At 37.8% G+C, this 18037-nt stretch overlaps 1 protein-coding gene across 2 annotated transcripts in view; it reads left to right on the top strand.

The window, feature by feature from the left end:
* nt5dc1 (5'-nucleotidase domain containing 1) overlaps positions 1-18037 on the top strand; it is a 33211-nt gene that overhangs the window by 1901 nt on the left and 13273 nt on the right. For both annotated transcript variants that reach the window (XM_057823381.1, XM_057823380.1), the window contains 7 exons: positions 1823-1914; positions 3555-3626; positions 4120-4229; positions 9889-9968; positions 11887-11968; positions 12717-12891; positions 15017-15114. In XM_057823381.1, the coding sequence (XP_057679364.1) occupies positions 1823-1914; positions 3555-3626; positions 4120-4229; positions 9889-9968; positions 11887-11968; positions 12717-12891; positions 15017-15114 (709 nt within the window). The remainder of the gene's footprint in view (positions 1-1822; positions 1915-3554; positions 3627-4119; positions 4230-9888; positions 9969-11886; positions 11969-12716; positions 12892-15016; positions 15115-18037) is intronic.

Genomic DNA, 18037 nt, shown 5'->3' with positions numbered 1-18037 from the left:
GCGCTGACTGTGTTTTAGTTCTGCTTTACCTGGTATAATTCAATAATCGGAATTTGGATGTTTGTGATTCGTTCTCGAATCTTTCACGGCCGAATTGCGAATAATCTAAGAATCGGAAATTTCGCACGCCTCTATTCGTTAGTGTGTCCAATTATGAATTAAAAAGGTCAATTGATAAAATGAAGTTACCGATGCAATCTTTGAGTCAGGGAACATTTCTTTTGCCAATTCTGAGAAGTGATCAGCAATAGTTGCGGGCAAATTGTGTTCGGCAACAATTGGCGGAATAAAATCTCCGCTTTCGTCACTTTTCATTCTGCAGACTTCATCTTTATGACCAGTCTTGTTAATCTTACTTTTAAAAAGTAATTAATTACAGTTATAAATTACTTATCCCAAAAAGTAATTGAGTTAGCAACTCAGTTACCTGAATGTAAGAGTAATTAGTTACTTGGCAAAATAACTGGTATTACCTTTAATGTTTTTTTTTCTTTAAAAAAAAAAAAAAAAAAAAAAAGGTAACCTTTGCTATGTTTGGAAGGCATTTAATGTTGTAAATCAACTGTTAAAGTTGTTAAAATTGCCCCCGTTTTTGCTTTAGTTCCCTTATGTCTACTTTCGACGTGAAAGTTTTAAAACTGTTTCATCATTTAAAGATGGATTCAAGCCAAGATTTTGCCGATTTAGGAGTATTTTAGATAAAAAGTTACTTAGTTTCACTTGGAAGGTTCACTACAACAGAGCATTTCTGAGAAGTCTACTGCTTTAAGATGGCTGCTCTTTACTAACACCGCCGAGTCTGTCATTTCGCATATAGGTCTATATGCATGTGATATCTAGGCGTAGATTTTAGACTGTCGGCTACAGTGAGGAAATATTGGAGCCATCTAGCCAAGCACCGCGTTTGCTACAGTGTCACAACAAATACTCTCTCTGTGTCTCTGACTTTTCTCGCATCATTTAATGCACATTGTCTCGTTGCCGAAACGGTGACAAAATCCGAACGGAGAAAAAAAAAAGTAATGCACGAAAAACGTACAGATTTTGAACATACAGAATACACATTTAAAAATCAGTGCTCACTCTTACAAATTACGCCGAAACCATACAACTTGACAGGTATGTCCCCGTCCTCCATGACGGCTGGTCACCGAAGGCTATAAACTGCATTATTTTTTCATCTGGGGCTTTGGCTCTCGGGTCATTTCGGTCAAAATGTCTCTCGTCTGACTGAGCCTGGCCTCTCGTCCCGCAAAATGAGCACCCGCTGTAGTAAATGTTATGCAGATAGCGAGAGCGTTATGTGTTTCACACACGGAAAAGTAAACGCACACTTGTGACGGAGCCGCCATGATATCAAGCATTTCGTGTGACGCCATTCATGCGACAGTGACTTCAGATGGAGGAGGGGTTGAGGCGGTGGTGCAGAATTGGACAAAACTGCGTCCATTGTGCACATTTAGAGGCTAAATCGAGTACTAGTATATAATTATCGGATTGCATTATCGGTTGAATATTTTTATCTGGATTATCTGTGTGACGTCATAGTTGCCATTATCGGCCGATAATTATCGGTAAACGATTTTATTATTATGCATTTTTACCACGCATGCTTTTATTTTGTCACGGACATGTAAAGTATTGACAACGTTATGCCTGTATTATTATATTCTTTCCTTTGGAATTGAATTCAAACAAATTCTGCATCTTGAAAAACCTCAGCAATAGCCTACATCTTGGCAATTTTCCAAGTAATGTGTGCTTTCTGAATATTTTTGTGTTTCAGATTCCACTTGATAATGTGATATTTTGTTTTCTGCAGTTAATCTACGAGAGCTTTGCCAGGTATCTGGTGGAACATAAAGGTTATGACAAAGACTTGTTAAACCTCACACCTGCTACTTGGGATTTTTGGTAAGTCTGATGCAAAAGTGACTGAATAGAAATTTGCAGTTTAAAGCTAAAAAAAAAACAAAATCAATGTTTAACAACTTTGCATTATATGCAAATTACCATCTTATAATTTTACCACTGGTGTTTCTTCGGCGTGCCGCTCAGCCCACAGTTTGACTGATCGACACCATTTTAACACCAAAACGATCGGACGAGAGACACAGTGAAACATTCGTTTGACACCCAGAATCATTACCATTCACACCAAAATTCAGTATATTTGACAAAAAGTAAAATTTCAAAATGTATGTAGTCCTACAATTTTTATCCAATTCACATACTGTATTTCTTACATCCAAAATTTCAGGTGGTTATGGGGCACAAAAGTTCTTTACAGTTTTTGCCAAAAACATACGGTTATGCCGAAAACTTTTCCATACTTTTATAATAGCCAAAATTTCCAATTTATTACCATTGGGCCTATTCGCCACTCATTTTAATCGCACAAAAACCTCCATTCAGTCCTATTGATTTATTAGACCCCACCATCAGTTGACAAGACAGCTCCAGCAGACATTGCGCCACGCTTTCCAGTAGGGGGCCAACCCAGAACGTTGAGTTGGCTTTAACTGTGATAAACTCAAACACACGCTGTGTTCTAAACGCCGAATTTAGGTGGAAATAGGACAAAGGTTTTACTACATACAAGCAGGCAAGAGTGTGTCAAGAGTGATTTGGTCGAGGTTTCAAGGTAAATATTATATAGCACCATGCATGCACTTTGAAACGTTGTGAAAAAGTCAATGGACAAAATTAGTGTAACTTTGGCTTGAAATATTTACGTAAAATGAACGATAGCTGCCCGTTTTTTTTGCTTTTAACCAAGAATCTAGACTGTTTTACATTCATATCTTTAGAAATTCCGCAATTTAAGCATTTATTTGCAAGAATTTTCAACTTAAAAAGCTCTTTGTTTTGTGACGGCCGCCATGTTGGATTTTGTATCTCTACACAATAGCTGAATTCAACCTAAATAAGTTATGATTGTGTATAGAACATTACAAATTTTGCTTTGGTTGAGTAACATTAAGATGATTCTGCATGCTTTCTTTGAGTGTTAAGCTTCCGATGTGAAAATTGAGTGATTTTTTTTTTTTTTTTTTTTAGTTGTTGAAAACTTGCACTAAATATTAAAAAAAAAAAATGAAAGTTGCTATTTTGGGCAAACCGTATGCTGTATGATATGTTAAATATTGCTATTGATCCTGAAAATATAGGTAATTATCTCTGCATTTGGTGATTTTTGTGTAAAATTTGATAGCCATTTCAAGTTTTGTTATTCTTGTATAGAAAAAATAATAGGGATTTTATTAGAGAACGACTTTAAATTTTTTAAAATGTCGCTGCTCATGGACACTCATATATGCCAAAGGGAGGTGCCTGTTTTGGGTTTAGGTTGCCACCGGCTTTGGTTTTGAATATATTTGAATTTAAAGTTTTTGAAAATCGGCCCCCTACGGATCGGCCCCGAGCCCTGTTCAACTGATAGTCACGTCTATGATTGATTTCCATCCCAGACCTGCAAAAAACTACATTGGCACACCTGAAAACATATCTCTACTGGTGGTTGTGGTTTTTGACCAAAAACTTGATTTGTCCAGTTTTAAGGGCCTAGTGGTGGATCTTGAAGATGGAAACTTAGTGAAGCTCGCTGAAGATGGAACAGTGTTGAGGTACTCTTTTACCATATTAGACACACATTTATTTCCAGAAACTTAATTTTTCTTCGACCCTTATACACAGAGGTTGCGCTAGACTTTTTCGTTGTCTGTCATTTTGACTGACAGGGTCATAAAAATCCGGTCATAATCTATTTTTACCCGTCACTTAAATTTTTAAAATGATGATAATGACATTGTGGTGACCCTTTATTTGGCATAATTCACCTTCCGTACTTGTGTGTCCATTTGGCAGAGCGCGTTACCGGCTACGACACAGTCACGTGACAGAGACACTTAAGAGCCGCGCGCGTTCTGGCTTGAATAGAGAGTTTTTATGTTTTATGTTTTGTTTTATGTTTTACTTTTTATGTTGCAAGCAGTTTTCGCTGTTGCATTGACATCACCACATATTGGTCTGCAAAAATCCCATCTCGTTTCATTCTGTTAAGAAAAAAAAATCTTTGGAATGAAGATGAATATAAACTTTAAATGCTTTCTTTATTAGAGCAACACATGGAACTACTGACCTGAGCACAGAAGAGATCATCAAACATTATGGTCCAAAAAGGGAATGGAAACACTTTAACAGCCTCAATACCTCTTTTGCAAGATCTGGTATTTTTGTTTTTGGTATTCTGTTGCATAATTTTGTATGTTAAAGGTCCCCTTCTGTCAAAATCATTTTTTTCCCCTCTGCCATTGTTTCTTCAAATGTTACCTGGTTAAAACTTGACCTCTGTATGGTTTGCCACTTCATTACAATGGCTTTTGAAAGTTAAAGTTAGAGATAGGTTACGTAGGATTGTCATGTTATGGTGCCAGTACCCACCCAATTCCTGCTTGCAACTTCACTGTTCGTCTCCAATGAGCTCAGTCAGCTGACTGAGGCAATGTCCCAGAAATGGGTTCCTGTCTACCTGCAAAAGTTTTGGGACCTGCTGTTCACAAAGAGGTGGCATGTTGGGAGCCCGTAAAAACTGCCCCCCCCCCCCCCCCCCAGCTTTGATAGCGCTTAAAACTGTGCTTATTACAGTGCAGTATCTACAGCATACAATGGCATTTATATGGATGTGTATTTAAATATATATTAGGGCTGTCAAAATTATTGCGTTAATGGGCGGTAATATTTTTTTTTAATTAATCACATTGAAATATTTGACTCATTTAACGCACATGCCCCGCTCAGATTAAAATGACAGCACAGTGTAATGTCCACTTGTTACTTGTTTTTTGTTTTGTCGCCCTCTGCTGGTGCTTGGGTGCGACTGATTTTAGGGGTTTCAGCACCACATGAGCATTGTGTAATTATTGACATCAACAATGGCGAGCTACTAGTTTATTTTTTGATTGAAAATTTTACAAATTTTATTAAAACGAAAACATTAAGAGGGGTATTAATATAAAATTTCTATAACTTGTACTAACATTTATCTTTTATGAACTACAAGTCTTTCTATCCATGGATCGCTTTAACAATGTTAATAATAGGAGTGGGAACCTCAGGGCATCTCACGATACGATACGATTCGCGATACAAGGCTCACGATAACGATTATCTCACGATATCACGATACAGCGATTATCGATGTATTGGTCAGAAATTGGATACATGATATTCTACGATACAACTGTTGAAACGGAAAAAAAAAAGATATTTCAAAATAGAAAAAATACTGTTTAAGTTATTTATTAAACATCCACACCTTTTTCTGTGCAACATTGCTGTAAAATATAAATCTACTGCAAATTGTGCACGTGCACATATAGAGGAAACAAACCACAACCACTGATATCTCTTGGAGATATCATGATGAATGGCACCCTTAATTTCTTTAAAGTTTTAAATCTTTAAATCTTTGTTGCCGAAAGCGTTGGTTTGAGCGCTTCCACTATCTGCCCCAGCATTTGAGATTTCAGACTTGGTCAGTCACCGTCTTCCTCACCTTAAAAAAAAACAAAATAAAACAAAAAATATTAGCTACTTCATAGCTTTTGAGTTGAAATCCTGATTTTTTCTTGTGTCGGAAGTATCGAATTAAAAAAAATGAATGTATAGAAATTAAAAATGCAATAATTACCTATTTTTAATATGTAGGCTACGTAAATTATCATACACATCACTTTATATATATTGGAACCTATTCAAACCATTTTTATAGCTTATTGTATCAAAATGGCAGTAATAACAGTTTGTGTAGTAAACTAGATGGAAAGTGGCTCTCAAATAATATCAAATAAATCGGTAAATTCATGTGGGCTTGTTCGATATACATTTTCATCCAGTTTAGGGTCCTGGTTTATTTTATATCATTCAACACCAAATGTCATCAAAATAATAAATGTAAATTAAAAATTAATTACATTGCAAAACTTTCTCACCTCAAGTGATGAAAGCAAAGCAGTGAAGAAATCCGGTGTGCACTTCGTCACCAGCTCCCAGTGAAACTTATTTTTGTTAGACAAAATCTAAAGTGTGTCCCCATGTGTGATTTGCCGCAATATTTTTGTCATTTTTTCCTCCACCGTTCTCACGAAGCTTTTTTATTTTTTTCAACCCACTTGGAGCTTCCTCTCTTCTTCTCTAGATGACTTGTGCGCACTTTACCTTCACCGCCACTCCCGAGCGCCCCTAGTGGACCGCCAAGGAATTGCTCAACAAACATTGAGCAGTTACAGCATCCATACTCCATTGTATGGCCAATATGTTAAATAAAAATATCGATACTTGGCAGGAGCATATCGATAACCGATCGGGTTGCAAAATGTCGCGATATATCGCTGTATCAATATATTGTCACACGCTTAGTTAATAATGTTAATACCATCTTGTTGATTTATTGTTATGATAAACAAATACAATACTTATGTACCATATGTTGAATGTATTTATCCGTCTTGTGTTTTATCTTTCCATTCCAACAATAATTTACAGAAAAATATGGCATATTTTATAGATGGTTTGAATTGCGATTAATTACGATTAATTAATTTTTAAGCTGTAAAATGTTTAATTGAGTTAATTAATCGTTTGAAAGCCCTAATATATATATGTGTGTATGTATATATATATGTGTATATATATATATATATATATATACACACACACACACACACACACTGAATGATACCTCGAGATAGGAAAGCTTTGGTACATGAAAAATTCCATTTTACAAAGTTTTTCGAAGCTTTTTTAGCTATATATTATGAAAAATTATTCATCATGTGTTCTGTAATACTGTACATAATTCCTGCTCATATCAATGCAATAATGTAACTACTGTGTTGTCTATCTTATTATTCTAATAAGCAGACGAGGTTTGAAAATCATGCTTAAGCTTCTAATGAACCGTTTTGTTTTCACTCTACCAGTCGCGCAGTGTAGAGTACAATTCCTTGTACATAACGTCCCATGAGTAATCCTATTGAGCATTGGGTAATGGAGTTCCAACTTCTAACACCACAACTATGTTTGACTATAAATGTAAACCAGTGTTTTTTTCGTCAACAATGACTATAGCGAAAATATTTTGCCAACAAATGTTTTTTTCATGACAATAAGAAGAAGATAACGAGCTACAAACATGTTTTGGGAAACTTAAAACATAACGAGACGAATGCCAGTTTACGTCTGACGAGATGAGAACGAGACGAAAATGCGCAAAAGTTTCCGTCACATGTTCACAATGTGTGACATTTTATGTGTAATCAGCCTGTATTGTAGCATTGTCTGGTTTTGTCACTCATGTGATGTCATGTTCAGTTTTTTGGGACTCACTAGGGCCAATTCTGGAACGTCATCTGGTAAACGAGGTCACCAGTTAACAGTGAACGTTACAGTGATATGCTCTGCAACAAGTTTAAGCTGTCAATTCCCAACAAACGGCGAAGTCAATTGTTGGCAGGCGTTCCTTTGTTACGTGACCCACGGGCGTCCACATAGCGGCACCAACATCGTTCAAATGTCAATGACACACGCAAACGTATGCATTTGATCACTTATTGACATTTTAGGGGATGCTGAGATTCCCTTCCAGTCTTACAGCAATCACCTCTGATTCAAACTCTTCAAAATCTTCATTTCGAAGTGTTGGCGCATTCTCCATATAGTCCTAATCTCGCCCTGTCAGATTAGCATAGTTTTTCAGTCCCTTTATAGTGGCTGTGGTTTTGCCACTAATCAACCAGTCAAGGAGGCGGTGCATATGTGGCTTGCTGCTCAACTGAAAACATTTTTTTCTAAGGGTATCAGAAAGCTTGTGCATCTCCTCGGTTATCGGGCCCACCGTCATTGGTGTCCATGGGTAAACCTAATTAGCGATAGCACCACTATGCGGCGTATGGTCTGATCACTAATATCTGATATCTAGGTGTAGATTGTAGGCTGTCGGCTACAGTAAGGAAATATTCGAGCCACCTAGCCTAGCATCGTGTTTGCTACAGCGTGACAACAAACACTCTTCTCTCTCCGTGTCTCTGACTTTTCTCGCGTCATTCAGCCAATGTGACTCATAGTAATGCACATTGTCTCATTGCTGAAATGGTGACAAAATGCGAACGGAAAAAAAAAAACGTAATGCACGAAAAATGTACAGATTTTGAACGTACGGCATACACATTTAAAAATCAGCGCTCACTTGTACAAATTACGCCGAAACCGTACAACTTGACAGGTATGAATTGGTGTGCATGGCTGTCACCCCAGGAGGAAGCCTCTTCTGAAGACGATACACAAGAAAGCCCGCAAACAGTTTGCTGCAAACATGTCAACAAAGCAATGGATTACTGGAACCATGTCCTTTGGTCTAATGAGACGGACGGGCTTTCTTGTGTACCGTCTTCAGAAGAGGCTTCCTCCTGGGGTGACAGCCATACCCACCAATTTGATGTAAAGTGTGGCGTATGGTCTGAGCACTAACTCGCTGACCCCCCCCCCCCCACCTCTTCAATCTCTGCAGCAATGCTGACAGCACTTCTGTAACGAGTCACAGTACATTTTGGAGGAAAAATGACAAGCAATACTCAATTTGGACATTTAGGGATTTATGTATTTCCTAAGGGGTGTACTCACTTTTGTTGCCATGGGTTTAGATATTAATGGCTATATTTTGAGTTATTTTGAGAGCAAAATAAATTATTATATTGGCTGCACACAGACTAATTTTCATTGTGTCACAGTGTCATTTTGTCAGTGTTGTCCCATGAAAAGATATACTTAAATATCTGCAAAAATGCGAGGGGTGTACTCACTTTTGTGATACACTGTCGTAGCGATATTGTTAGCAATTGTATTGCCAGTTGACACTATGTGGTGGGCCTGATGACCAAGGAGAAAAAGGAGGGGGGTCGGGGAAGTCAGAAAGAGATGTGATTAGGTGGGGAGGAGCGTACACAAATTGGCAATGTGAGTTGTAGAACCCAGTATTGTGTGAATCCCTTGTACTGTAAGTGTGGATATGTAGGTAATCTATGCTGCCTCATCTCTAGTCCTGGCACCGATAGTTTCTCTACTTGAGTCTGTCTAATTGTACTCAGTCATGCGTAAATCCCATTATCATAAACAAAACCTAATGAAAAACAACAATGGGAGTATATCAAACTCCCATGTGATACATTAAAACTGTTCAGACCAAAAGGACGCTCAAATTCCTATTCTCAGTTTCCATGCAGCTAAACAGGACAGGTATTAATAAATAAATAAAAAATAAAGCTTGTGCAACGATGTAAAAAGTGCACTGAAAATCAGGCTGACTGTTGAAAAATGATTTCGATCTAACTTTGGTATTCTTTTTGTATTGAATAATAAACAGAAATGGAGCGCAAATACTTATTGACTTACCGGTACCTTCGTAAATGCTTGGCGGAGATCTCGCCCTTGGCCAAACACAAACTTTTTACGTGCCTATATTCATGTCATTCTCGTTGTCTCCACATTCAAGTGAAATAGATCAAAAAGACATTTTGTGCATATTCTACACAAATCATTTTGCAAAACCGCTATGGTCTCACTGTGATTCAGTAATGGTGTCATTTTGAGTGTGGATGGGTGGTTGTCTGTCACTGTATGTGCCCCGCGACTGCAGCAGGATAAGATATGTTGAAGATGAATTAATTTAAGAACCTGTGAACCCTATCAAAGGATGTTAAAATAATTACAAAAAAGAATGATGGAAGGGGACCTTTTAAATACACTAAAAAGCATCACTTGTGAGTCTTGGTTTTACTAAATTGTAATTGCTTTGGTCAATTTGCTGCTAATGTGTTTTTGATTTTACAGCTAAATTCTATTTATATGACAACTACTTTGATCTACCTGGTGCTCTTCTATGCGGAAGAGTTGTGGACATGTTCCACAAGGTAACGTTTAATTAAAACTAGAGTTGTCCGATAATTACTTTTCAACCGATATCCCGATATTGTCCAACTCCGAAAATCCGATACCGATATAAAACTGATTCTGATGTATGTGGTCTTGCTCTTAACGTGTTATTGTGAGCAGTATTCTGATGCCCCACTGGATGCTTTAATAATGATAAATGTAACAACTTCCAGGTTTTCTAAATAAAATAAACATTCTGTGAAAATTAAGAGAACTTGAGAACAACTGAAATTTAAGAAAATGAATATCCTATATAGATAAATGTCCATTAAATGAAAGGAATCATTCACAATTAAATCAAATTTACAGTAGTTACCTCAAAGAGCCTCTAGGGGGTGATCAACGCATTACAAATACAGGCAAGCAATCATATGCAATGACAATGGTGTACCGCAAGCAACACGTCACTTCCGCTCATTAATATTCATGGCATTAGCTACTGTTGCTAAGCTAGGACAAGCCACCGTTTGTCCCCAATAGGAAATGAATGGAAATCGTGTACGAAGGAGATGTTTACAGCGCTAAACCTACCAATTCTCTCCGAAAATGATGTGCCTGGTGCCAAATTGACTGGCATAGACGTGGAAGAACATAAAAATGTTCAGTTAAAGAGATGTCTTCAGTGTCGAAGGCTGAAAAAGACGAAAAAAACGAGCCGACCTAAGCATAGCTTTAGCTTTTTTTTATGGACGCGACTGACAATGACATTCTCCGGTTTCAACAAGCTATCCTTTACCATCAGCCCTGTCTTTCTAATATATCCTCTGGTTGTCCTACGTCTCTTACTGTTCTTGGGGGTAATTTAGTTAGCTTTGTGTAGCGATCGCAAATGCTACTCAGTGACAGCCAACGAACACTTTTAATTTTTTCATTGATAACACATCTTAATCCGATAATTTATTTACACTTCCCCCTTACTAAAGTTGTTTTTTATATATATATAACAGAAACGGTAACAGTGGCAGTCAGATACCATTGTAATTTTTTTCAGGTCATTCATTGTCAGACAGAAGCAGTACGGCACAACGTTACGCTAAAAAAATTAAATAAAAATATAAAAATGGCTTACCTCTTTGTCCTCTGAAAGACCATGCCAACCCAACATAATGTTTACTGCATATGAAACGTGAATGGATTCGCCGAGCTGGTGTTAAAGTCCGCGCAAGTTGATTCAGTTTTCACATTTTTTCCCTCCCGAGTTTTTGGTTTCCGGGAACGTATGAAGAAAACATCCTTCATGGTCGTAATGTCTAGAGTCGTTTCTACAAGTTCCAAAAAAGCAATGCGTGATCGGCATGTTCGTTTTTGAAAGATTACCGGCGAAAAGTAGCACTTTTTACTTTGGGTCTATGCGAGGGCGTGTCTATAATGCCCACTTCGGCTTTACTTCTGCTTTACGATGCGACGTCACGGTCTAAAAATAGCCTGCGTGCGGTACGCCATTGTCAAGATGCATTTTGCTGGGCTTTTCCGCAGATTTTTGAATTCTATTTTCTAGTTTCTTAGTGATTATTTCTCACTGGTGACACAGTAGTTATATATGTTGAGTTTCTAATTCAGCATTTTGCAATCATTTATTGTTCATTTAATTTTGTACCATCAATGAAAATGGTTTGCTCACATAACAAATCCCAAGCATCTTTGATTTAAGACATCTAATTGTGAACTGGCATAACGGCTTTGACCGGCCCTCGTACAAAGGCAGTGGGCTTCTACATTCAAGGTAATATTCATATTGGCCCAAACCTGATGATGGAAAACTGATACCAATGTCATCCGATGTCATTTAAAAATGCTTTTATCGGCCGATTTTATCGGACAACTCTATTAAAAACCTACGGTTCATAGTAAATAGCTGAAATTCTAATGAACTAATTGATTTTTATTTTGTGACAGTTGGGAAATGAAGTGAATTCAGACTTTTGGAAAGACATGATTGCTGCCATTGACCACAATTACAACACATCAGCATTTAGAGGTATGGCCTTTTTTTTTTCTAACTGAGCAAATTTGATAATACTCTTTTCAGAATTTATTGAATAGAGACCATATTCAGTGAGCGCTCATACTGTATGTTGTTCTTTGTTGTGCCAGAATTAAGGTTATGATTGGGGCTCAGTCGTTGACCGCTATGAGGTCCGTATTATATATACTGTATACAGACACAATTAGACAAAAAGGGCTCGCCAACTACTTTGGTTCAACAAAGACCTGACCCAGTCCGTTTGATATAGGGCACAGATGGGTATAATAGCCAAAAATTTTACTCGTGAGAGTAGTCATCCCAAAAAATTACTCAAGTACCAGTGAAAAAGTATTCGGTAAAAAGAATCCTCAGCAAAGGGTGTCTTGTTGTAAGTGGCCGAAACACGCAAGGGTGTCTGAGGCAAGCAACTGATGATGTGGTGCGCCGGTGGCACCATGTGATCATTGCCAAATTTCACCCCACCCAAGAGGGCATCTTCAACGTTCGATTGATGTGCTGAATAGTAGAGGAATCTTTAACAGCTAGTCCTATTAAGAAGTTTGTCAAATGGCTGTGAAAATAAAAGCACAGATTAAAAATGCACTTTGTGAAATATAGAGCAGAACAAATGCCATAAAAAAAAATATACGTGTAAACACTAGCGCATCAAGAACGATGCAAATTTCCAGAAGACATTTTAACCGGTAAAAAACTTTTTCATCATCGATGGTGCTCCGTCTATTTTCCTCTACTTTTTCAGAGGATTCAGGGACATATTTTCCCAACGTGAAGAGGGACCCCGGACGTTATTTGCAGACCTGTTCGGAATCTGTCAAGAATTGGCTACGGAGCATGAAGAATGCCGGAAAAGTCCTCCTCCTTATTACCAGCTCTCACAGTGACTACTGCAGGCTCATATGCGAACACATCTTGGGGTATGGTTTCATACTAAACTTTCATCAATTCTACTTTACAGTTCCTATAACAGGATAAAATAAAGGATTAAATAGCATATTATGTGAATTAGAATCATATTTTGAGACGATACAACAATTTGGCAAAGCGCAGATGACGAGAAATTATTTCTTTAATCTGCCATTTAGCCCTTGCCTGTCAATATAGCGCTGTAGCGTCCCCAAGTGGGGGATGACGTCGGCAGGGTCTCGATTTCATCTGATTTAGAATTCAACCCATCGATGGGAGGTTATTCAGAGTGAGGAAAATGCGACGAAGAGAGCATCAAAATGTCATTGTTTTAATCTCTCTACTCCAATATTTCTACAGGATATTCTTTTTGCCTATGTATTTATCCCCAATTGCTAAAGGAATAGTATGGTCATGATAAATAACAGTCTTGTGCTAAATTGAATATGAAATATTAAAAATGCATTTATTCAGTACGACATGGCAGAATTACTCCATAACGGTCAAAACTGTCGACTTCTTGCACCTCCCAAATGACATTTTATGCCACCGGAGTGAGTCCAGCTTTTGTCATTACCCTGCCCCGGCTTCGGAGAGCGTAAACAAAACAGGAGGCGTGACAGATAGCCGACATGCTAACCAGAACCGAGCTGCGTTTCAAAGTCTTATTGTCGCCTTTCGAAGCGAAAAATCTCTCAAAACTACCCCGGATCATGTCTTCACTGATCGGAAACTCCCCCTGCAGCGGCTGAGTTACAGCTCACCGTTCCCCTGCTACGGGCGGAAGAGCTCATTTGCCAGGGAAGCAGCTGGAGAATGACCGCCGGACAAACGGGCTGACGTAGGAGGAGCGCGTAGGACGGTATGGAGAACCGCATGAGCATAAGCCGAGTATAGCGCTCCCCCGGCGGGCACGCGAAGAGGACTAAGTGGGGTGTGCGACAAGCCGCCGGTCGTTGGCCGAGTGGCATTCTCGGTGGACAAGGAGCACTGTCAGCCACAAAATGCAAGCCCACCTCCGTATTAAAACGTGTGCCATGATCACACTATTTGACATAATACAAAACACGATGTTTACTCACTTCTTCTTAAGTCCAATCGTCCCACAGTTTTCGGACTTGTTATGGCCACTTTCAGGGTGGGGGTTTTTGAAACCCAAAAAGGCTCACACTCCTCTCCCTGGTGCAGCAACAAAACCCTGCAGCACATTTGGCTGGCGTGATGCAAAAAATAAACAAATTAAACCGCAAAATCAGCTGATTTGATGTTGTTTGTTTGATTAGTTGTTTCAGCCTTATATGAAGGTCAACTGTGTAATTTCATTTTTGTTGTAACTCTGTGATACTTAAACCTTGGCCCCGAGCGCCATCTAGTGAAAATAATTATAATAATAAACAAAATAATATCATTCTGCTATCAATGGGCCGTAATTGTATATAAGGGCTACTACACACAGCGATGTTGCCCACCCGACAGAACTCTCGCTGTGTAAAAGGTTTTACAACTGCTCCCATAAATATTATTTTCTCATCAATTTTTGCTACCGACATTCAAAATTTGAAATGCAGTTGCACCAAGAAACTAACCAATCAAAATGTTCAAAAACGAATTTACCTGGAAAATACATCTCCAGGTTTACGCACAAGGCACCAAGTCAGCTGTGGGTATATATAACTGGCACTTAGAAATAGGCCAAAAGTAAAAATATGTAGCAAAATAACACCTGTTTTGACATGTTTTAGACAATTGCAGACACAGAAGACCAAAAATCAGGAAAATATAACGTGTTGTACTGCACTGCTGCCAAAGTGCTCCATTGTGGAACAATTGGTTAACTATGACAAGCTAAAAACAGAAAAATGGAAAGAACAATGCAAAGGACCAAAAAGTTGAGTTGTTAAGTACATTATGTGCCATTTGTCGGGCACGTCAGGAAAAATGGCTACCTCTTTTGGACTATTTGCCTGTTTGATTCCATTATTTGGACGCAGAGTGCTACCCCCATTCACAGAGCAAATGGCTTTATTTTTTTCAAAATTCCAACATATAAAATAATAACACATAAAATAATAGTAGAGGTTAAAATATAAAGTGTTCCGCTACTAATCAAGGGTTGTTGTTCTTCTCCTGTTGCAGAAAGGACTTTGAGGAGCTTTTTGATGTCATCATCACAAATGCCCTCAAGCCTGGTTTTTTCTCCCTAAAACCTCAACAGAGGTCCTTCAAGAACCTTGGTGGGTATTTATTTATGCCAAAATAGATATACGTGGATAGCAAAAATTACTGTCACAGAAGTAAAAATGGATGAAAACGCAACCTAATGCAAGGGCACATTAATTGTTTGGGTGTAATTCTCAAATTAGTAGCAAATGTTGTTGCTTAGTACTCCTTTGTTGTTTCTTCTTGCTAAAATGTTCTAACTCACAAACTTCATTGAGAAACGTAATGATGATGTACATCATAAATCAGAGTCAGGCAGAGTAGCCCAAAAATTTTACTCAAGTCAGAGTAGCGTTATTTCAAAATAATATTACTCAAGTAAAAGTATTCATCCCGAAAAATTGACTAATGTACAAATAAAAAGTATACTGTGAAAAGAATACTCAAGTAATGAGTACCGTTTTCGGACTATATGCTGCGACTATTTTCCCTCATTTTGAATCCTGCTGCTTATAATTGAGTGGGGCTTATTTCTTGTTTTGAGTTAATAGGTAACACTTTATTTGACAGCTTTATATAAGCTGCACACAGACTACTTTTCATTGTGTCAAAGTATCATTTTGTCAGTGTTGTCCCATGAAAAGATATACTTAAATATCTGCAGAAATGCGAGGGGTGTACTCACTTAAATTAAAAAAGAAGTGCTACGTTCAGTGGTTTGGTAGCACTAGACCAAATTAATCCTTTAAGTCTCAGGTCATCATTGTAAATTTGAAGCTGTTGAAGCATTTTTTTAATGCATCTATAATCTATGTGCTTTTAAAAAAAAAAAAAAAAAGTATTTTGGCCTCAAATATCGGTTTAAAAAATTGGCTTTGGCTATAGTTTATCGACTGACATTTTTTTTTTTAGATATCAGTATTGGCATTTGAAAGTCCCATATCGGTTGACCTCTATTAATGAATGCTTATGACTTATGATGGTCTTATGACAGTCCTATGACGCTGCTGTCAAATAAAGTGTTACCGGTTAAGATCTTTTGGTGTAAATATCCCGTAATACAGCGAGGACAGCTGTGGCCTATAGTCCAGTAAGGCTTATCCATGTACAGATGCCGATTTTGTGTCGAATTTGGTGGGTGCGACTTTTAGGCAGGTGCGCCTTAAAGTCCGAAATTACGGTAACTGCTTACAATGTCTGATTTTTATTTTTTGTAAACAATGGTATATTTTTTTCCTCAGCACATCCTTTAATTGAACTGTTTATTATAGTGTACTACAGTATAATCCAGTGTTTTTCAACTGGTGTGCCATGAGAGATTGTCAGGTCTGCTGCGAGTAATTATCCAATTTGATCCAATATGATTTACCACATAATTAGGGTGGCCTCTGGCGGTATTTTAAAGGACACTCAGCCTTGTTAATAGCACACGGACATCATAGGGCGGGGTTGCAGTAAGGAAGGAGTAGGAAGGTTCTCAGTCTTGTGCAGGCGAACGAGTTATTGCTTATGTCGTGTTCAAGAACTGCTAGGATTTCTAGCCTTCAGCCATGTTGCCGTCCATGCAGGGATTGACGGTCGTCACATATGGATAAAGTGGAAAAGATACTTTTGTTTATATAGACACTTGAAGAGTCTAATCAAATGATGCACAGTCGACGTGTTGGGGTCCACATTGTTGCGGACAGCAAGGTGGCTGATCGCTATAATTCTGTACAGTTCTGGAACACAAGACAAGCAATTACCTTTCTTGCCCACTCATGAACGAGAACCTTCCTTGTGACATACACAGAAGTCGTGGTGGCAGTCATGGATAACTCTTTAAAAAGGACAAGTTCGAAATCCACACTGAGCCCTGGACAAGATTCTGACCCAGATGAAGGCCTTGGTATGAGTCGTGGTTTAAAAAAAAAAAAAAAAGAAAAGACGGAGAGCTAAAAGGCAAGGCAATACAGTGAAAGCTATGTTTCGTTTGGATTTACTTTCACCAGGTATGAGACAAAACCTACTCTATTGTTTCACATTCCATCAAATATCACACTGAATCAGTATAAATATTGAAAACTATATTATAATTACCGTATTGGCCCGAATATAAGATGGCCCTTATTATAAGACCTCTTCTTTTTCAAGACTCAAGTTTGAAAAAAGACTTTTTGAACACCAAATTAATTTTTATACAGAAAATAATTACAGTACATCTGAAACAAATGTTTATAACATTATATTTGAGAGAAAAAGCATGTTATTTCGCCTCATTCAAATCTTAATATCTTAACATTTAAATATGTAAACTAAAGTTCAATCACATTCGTAAATGAACAGCTTCTGGTTTTTGAAATGTAAATAAACCAATCTAATGTGAAAAAACAACAAAATTGCAATAACTGCATTAACCATCAAAGTGAGGTCTATCTGTAACTGTAGTCTTGAAACAAATCTGAATAAGGAAAAACATTGCAATAAAATAATGCAAACTGGTTAAACTTGAGAGTAGATGAGATCTGTCATGACAGAACATTACTCCTCAAGTTTAGCATTCGCTTAATTGATAGCTGGCGCCATCTAGCGTCGTAAATGGGTATAATGTCTAGACCCCGAATACAAGAGGACTCCCACTTTTTACAGTCTTATTTCAATGCAAAAAAACACAGTCTTATATTCGGGCCAATACGGTAAATATACTGTCTAGAAAGTCATTTTGGAACATTTTTAGTTTGTGGTGTGCCCCAAGACTTTTTAAATGTAAAAACGTGTCGTGACTCAGAAAAGGTTGGAAAAACGCTGCGGTAACCTATTACTTAAACATAACAGCCCCCCCCCCCCCCCAAAAAAAAAAAAACACAAATTGTCTAATTCCAGCGAGAAAAATGTACAAAAATGAAACGTCCCTTGTCCAAAAAGTATGAGTGCCCTCTAGTGGAGAAAATGCATTTCCTGTACCGTATAGCTGCGGCTGTTGTTAAAGCACAGTGTAAACAAAGTTTACTTTCATGT

The sequence above is a fragment of the Corythoichthys intestinalis genome, chromosome 19, assembly GCF_030265065.1.
Source record: "Corythoichthys intestinalis isolate RoL2023-P3 chromosome 19, ASM3026506v1, whole genome shotgun sequence".
NCBI classification, from domain to species: domain Eukaryota; kingdom Metazoa; phylum Chordata; class Actinopteri; order Syngnathiformes; family Syngnathidae; genus Corythoichthys; species Corythoichthys intestinalis.
The sequence above is the reverse complement of the archived record's forward strand: the minus strand, read 5'-3'. Positions and strand labels throughout refer to the sequence as shown.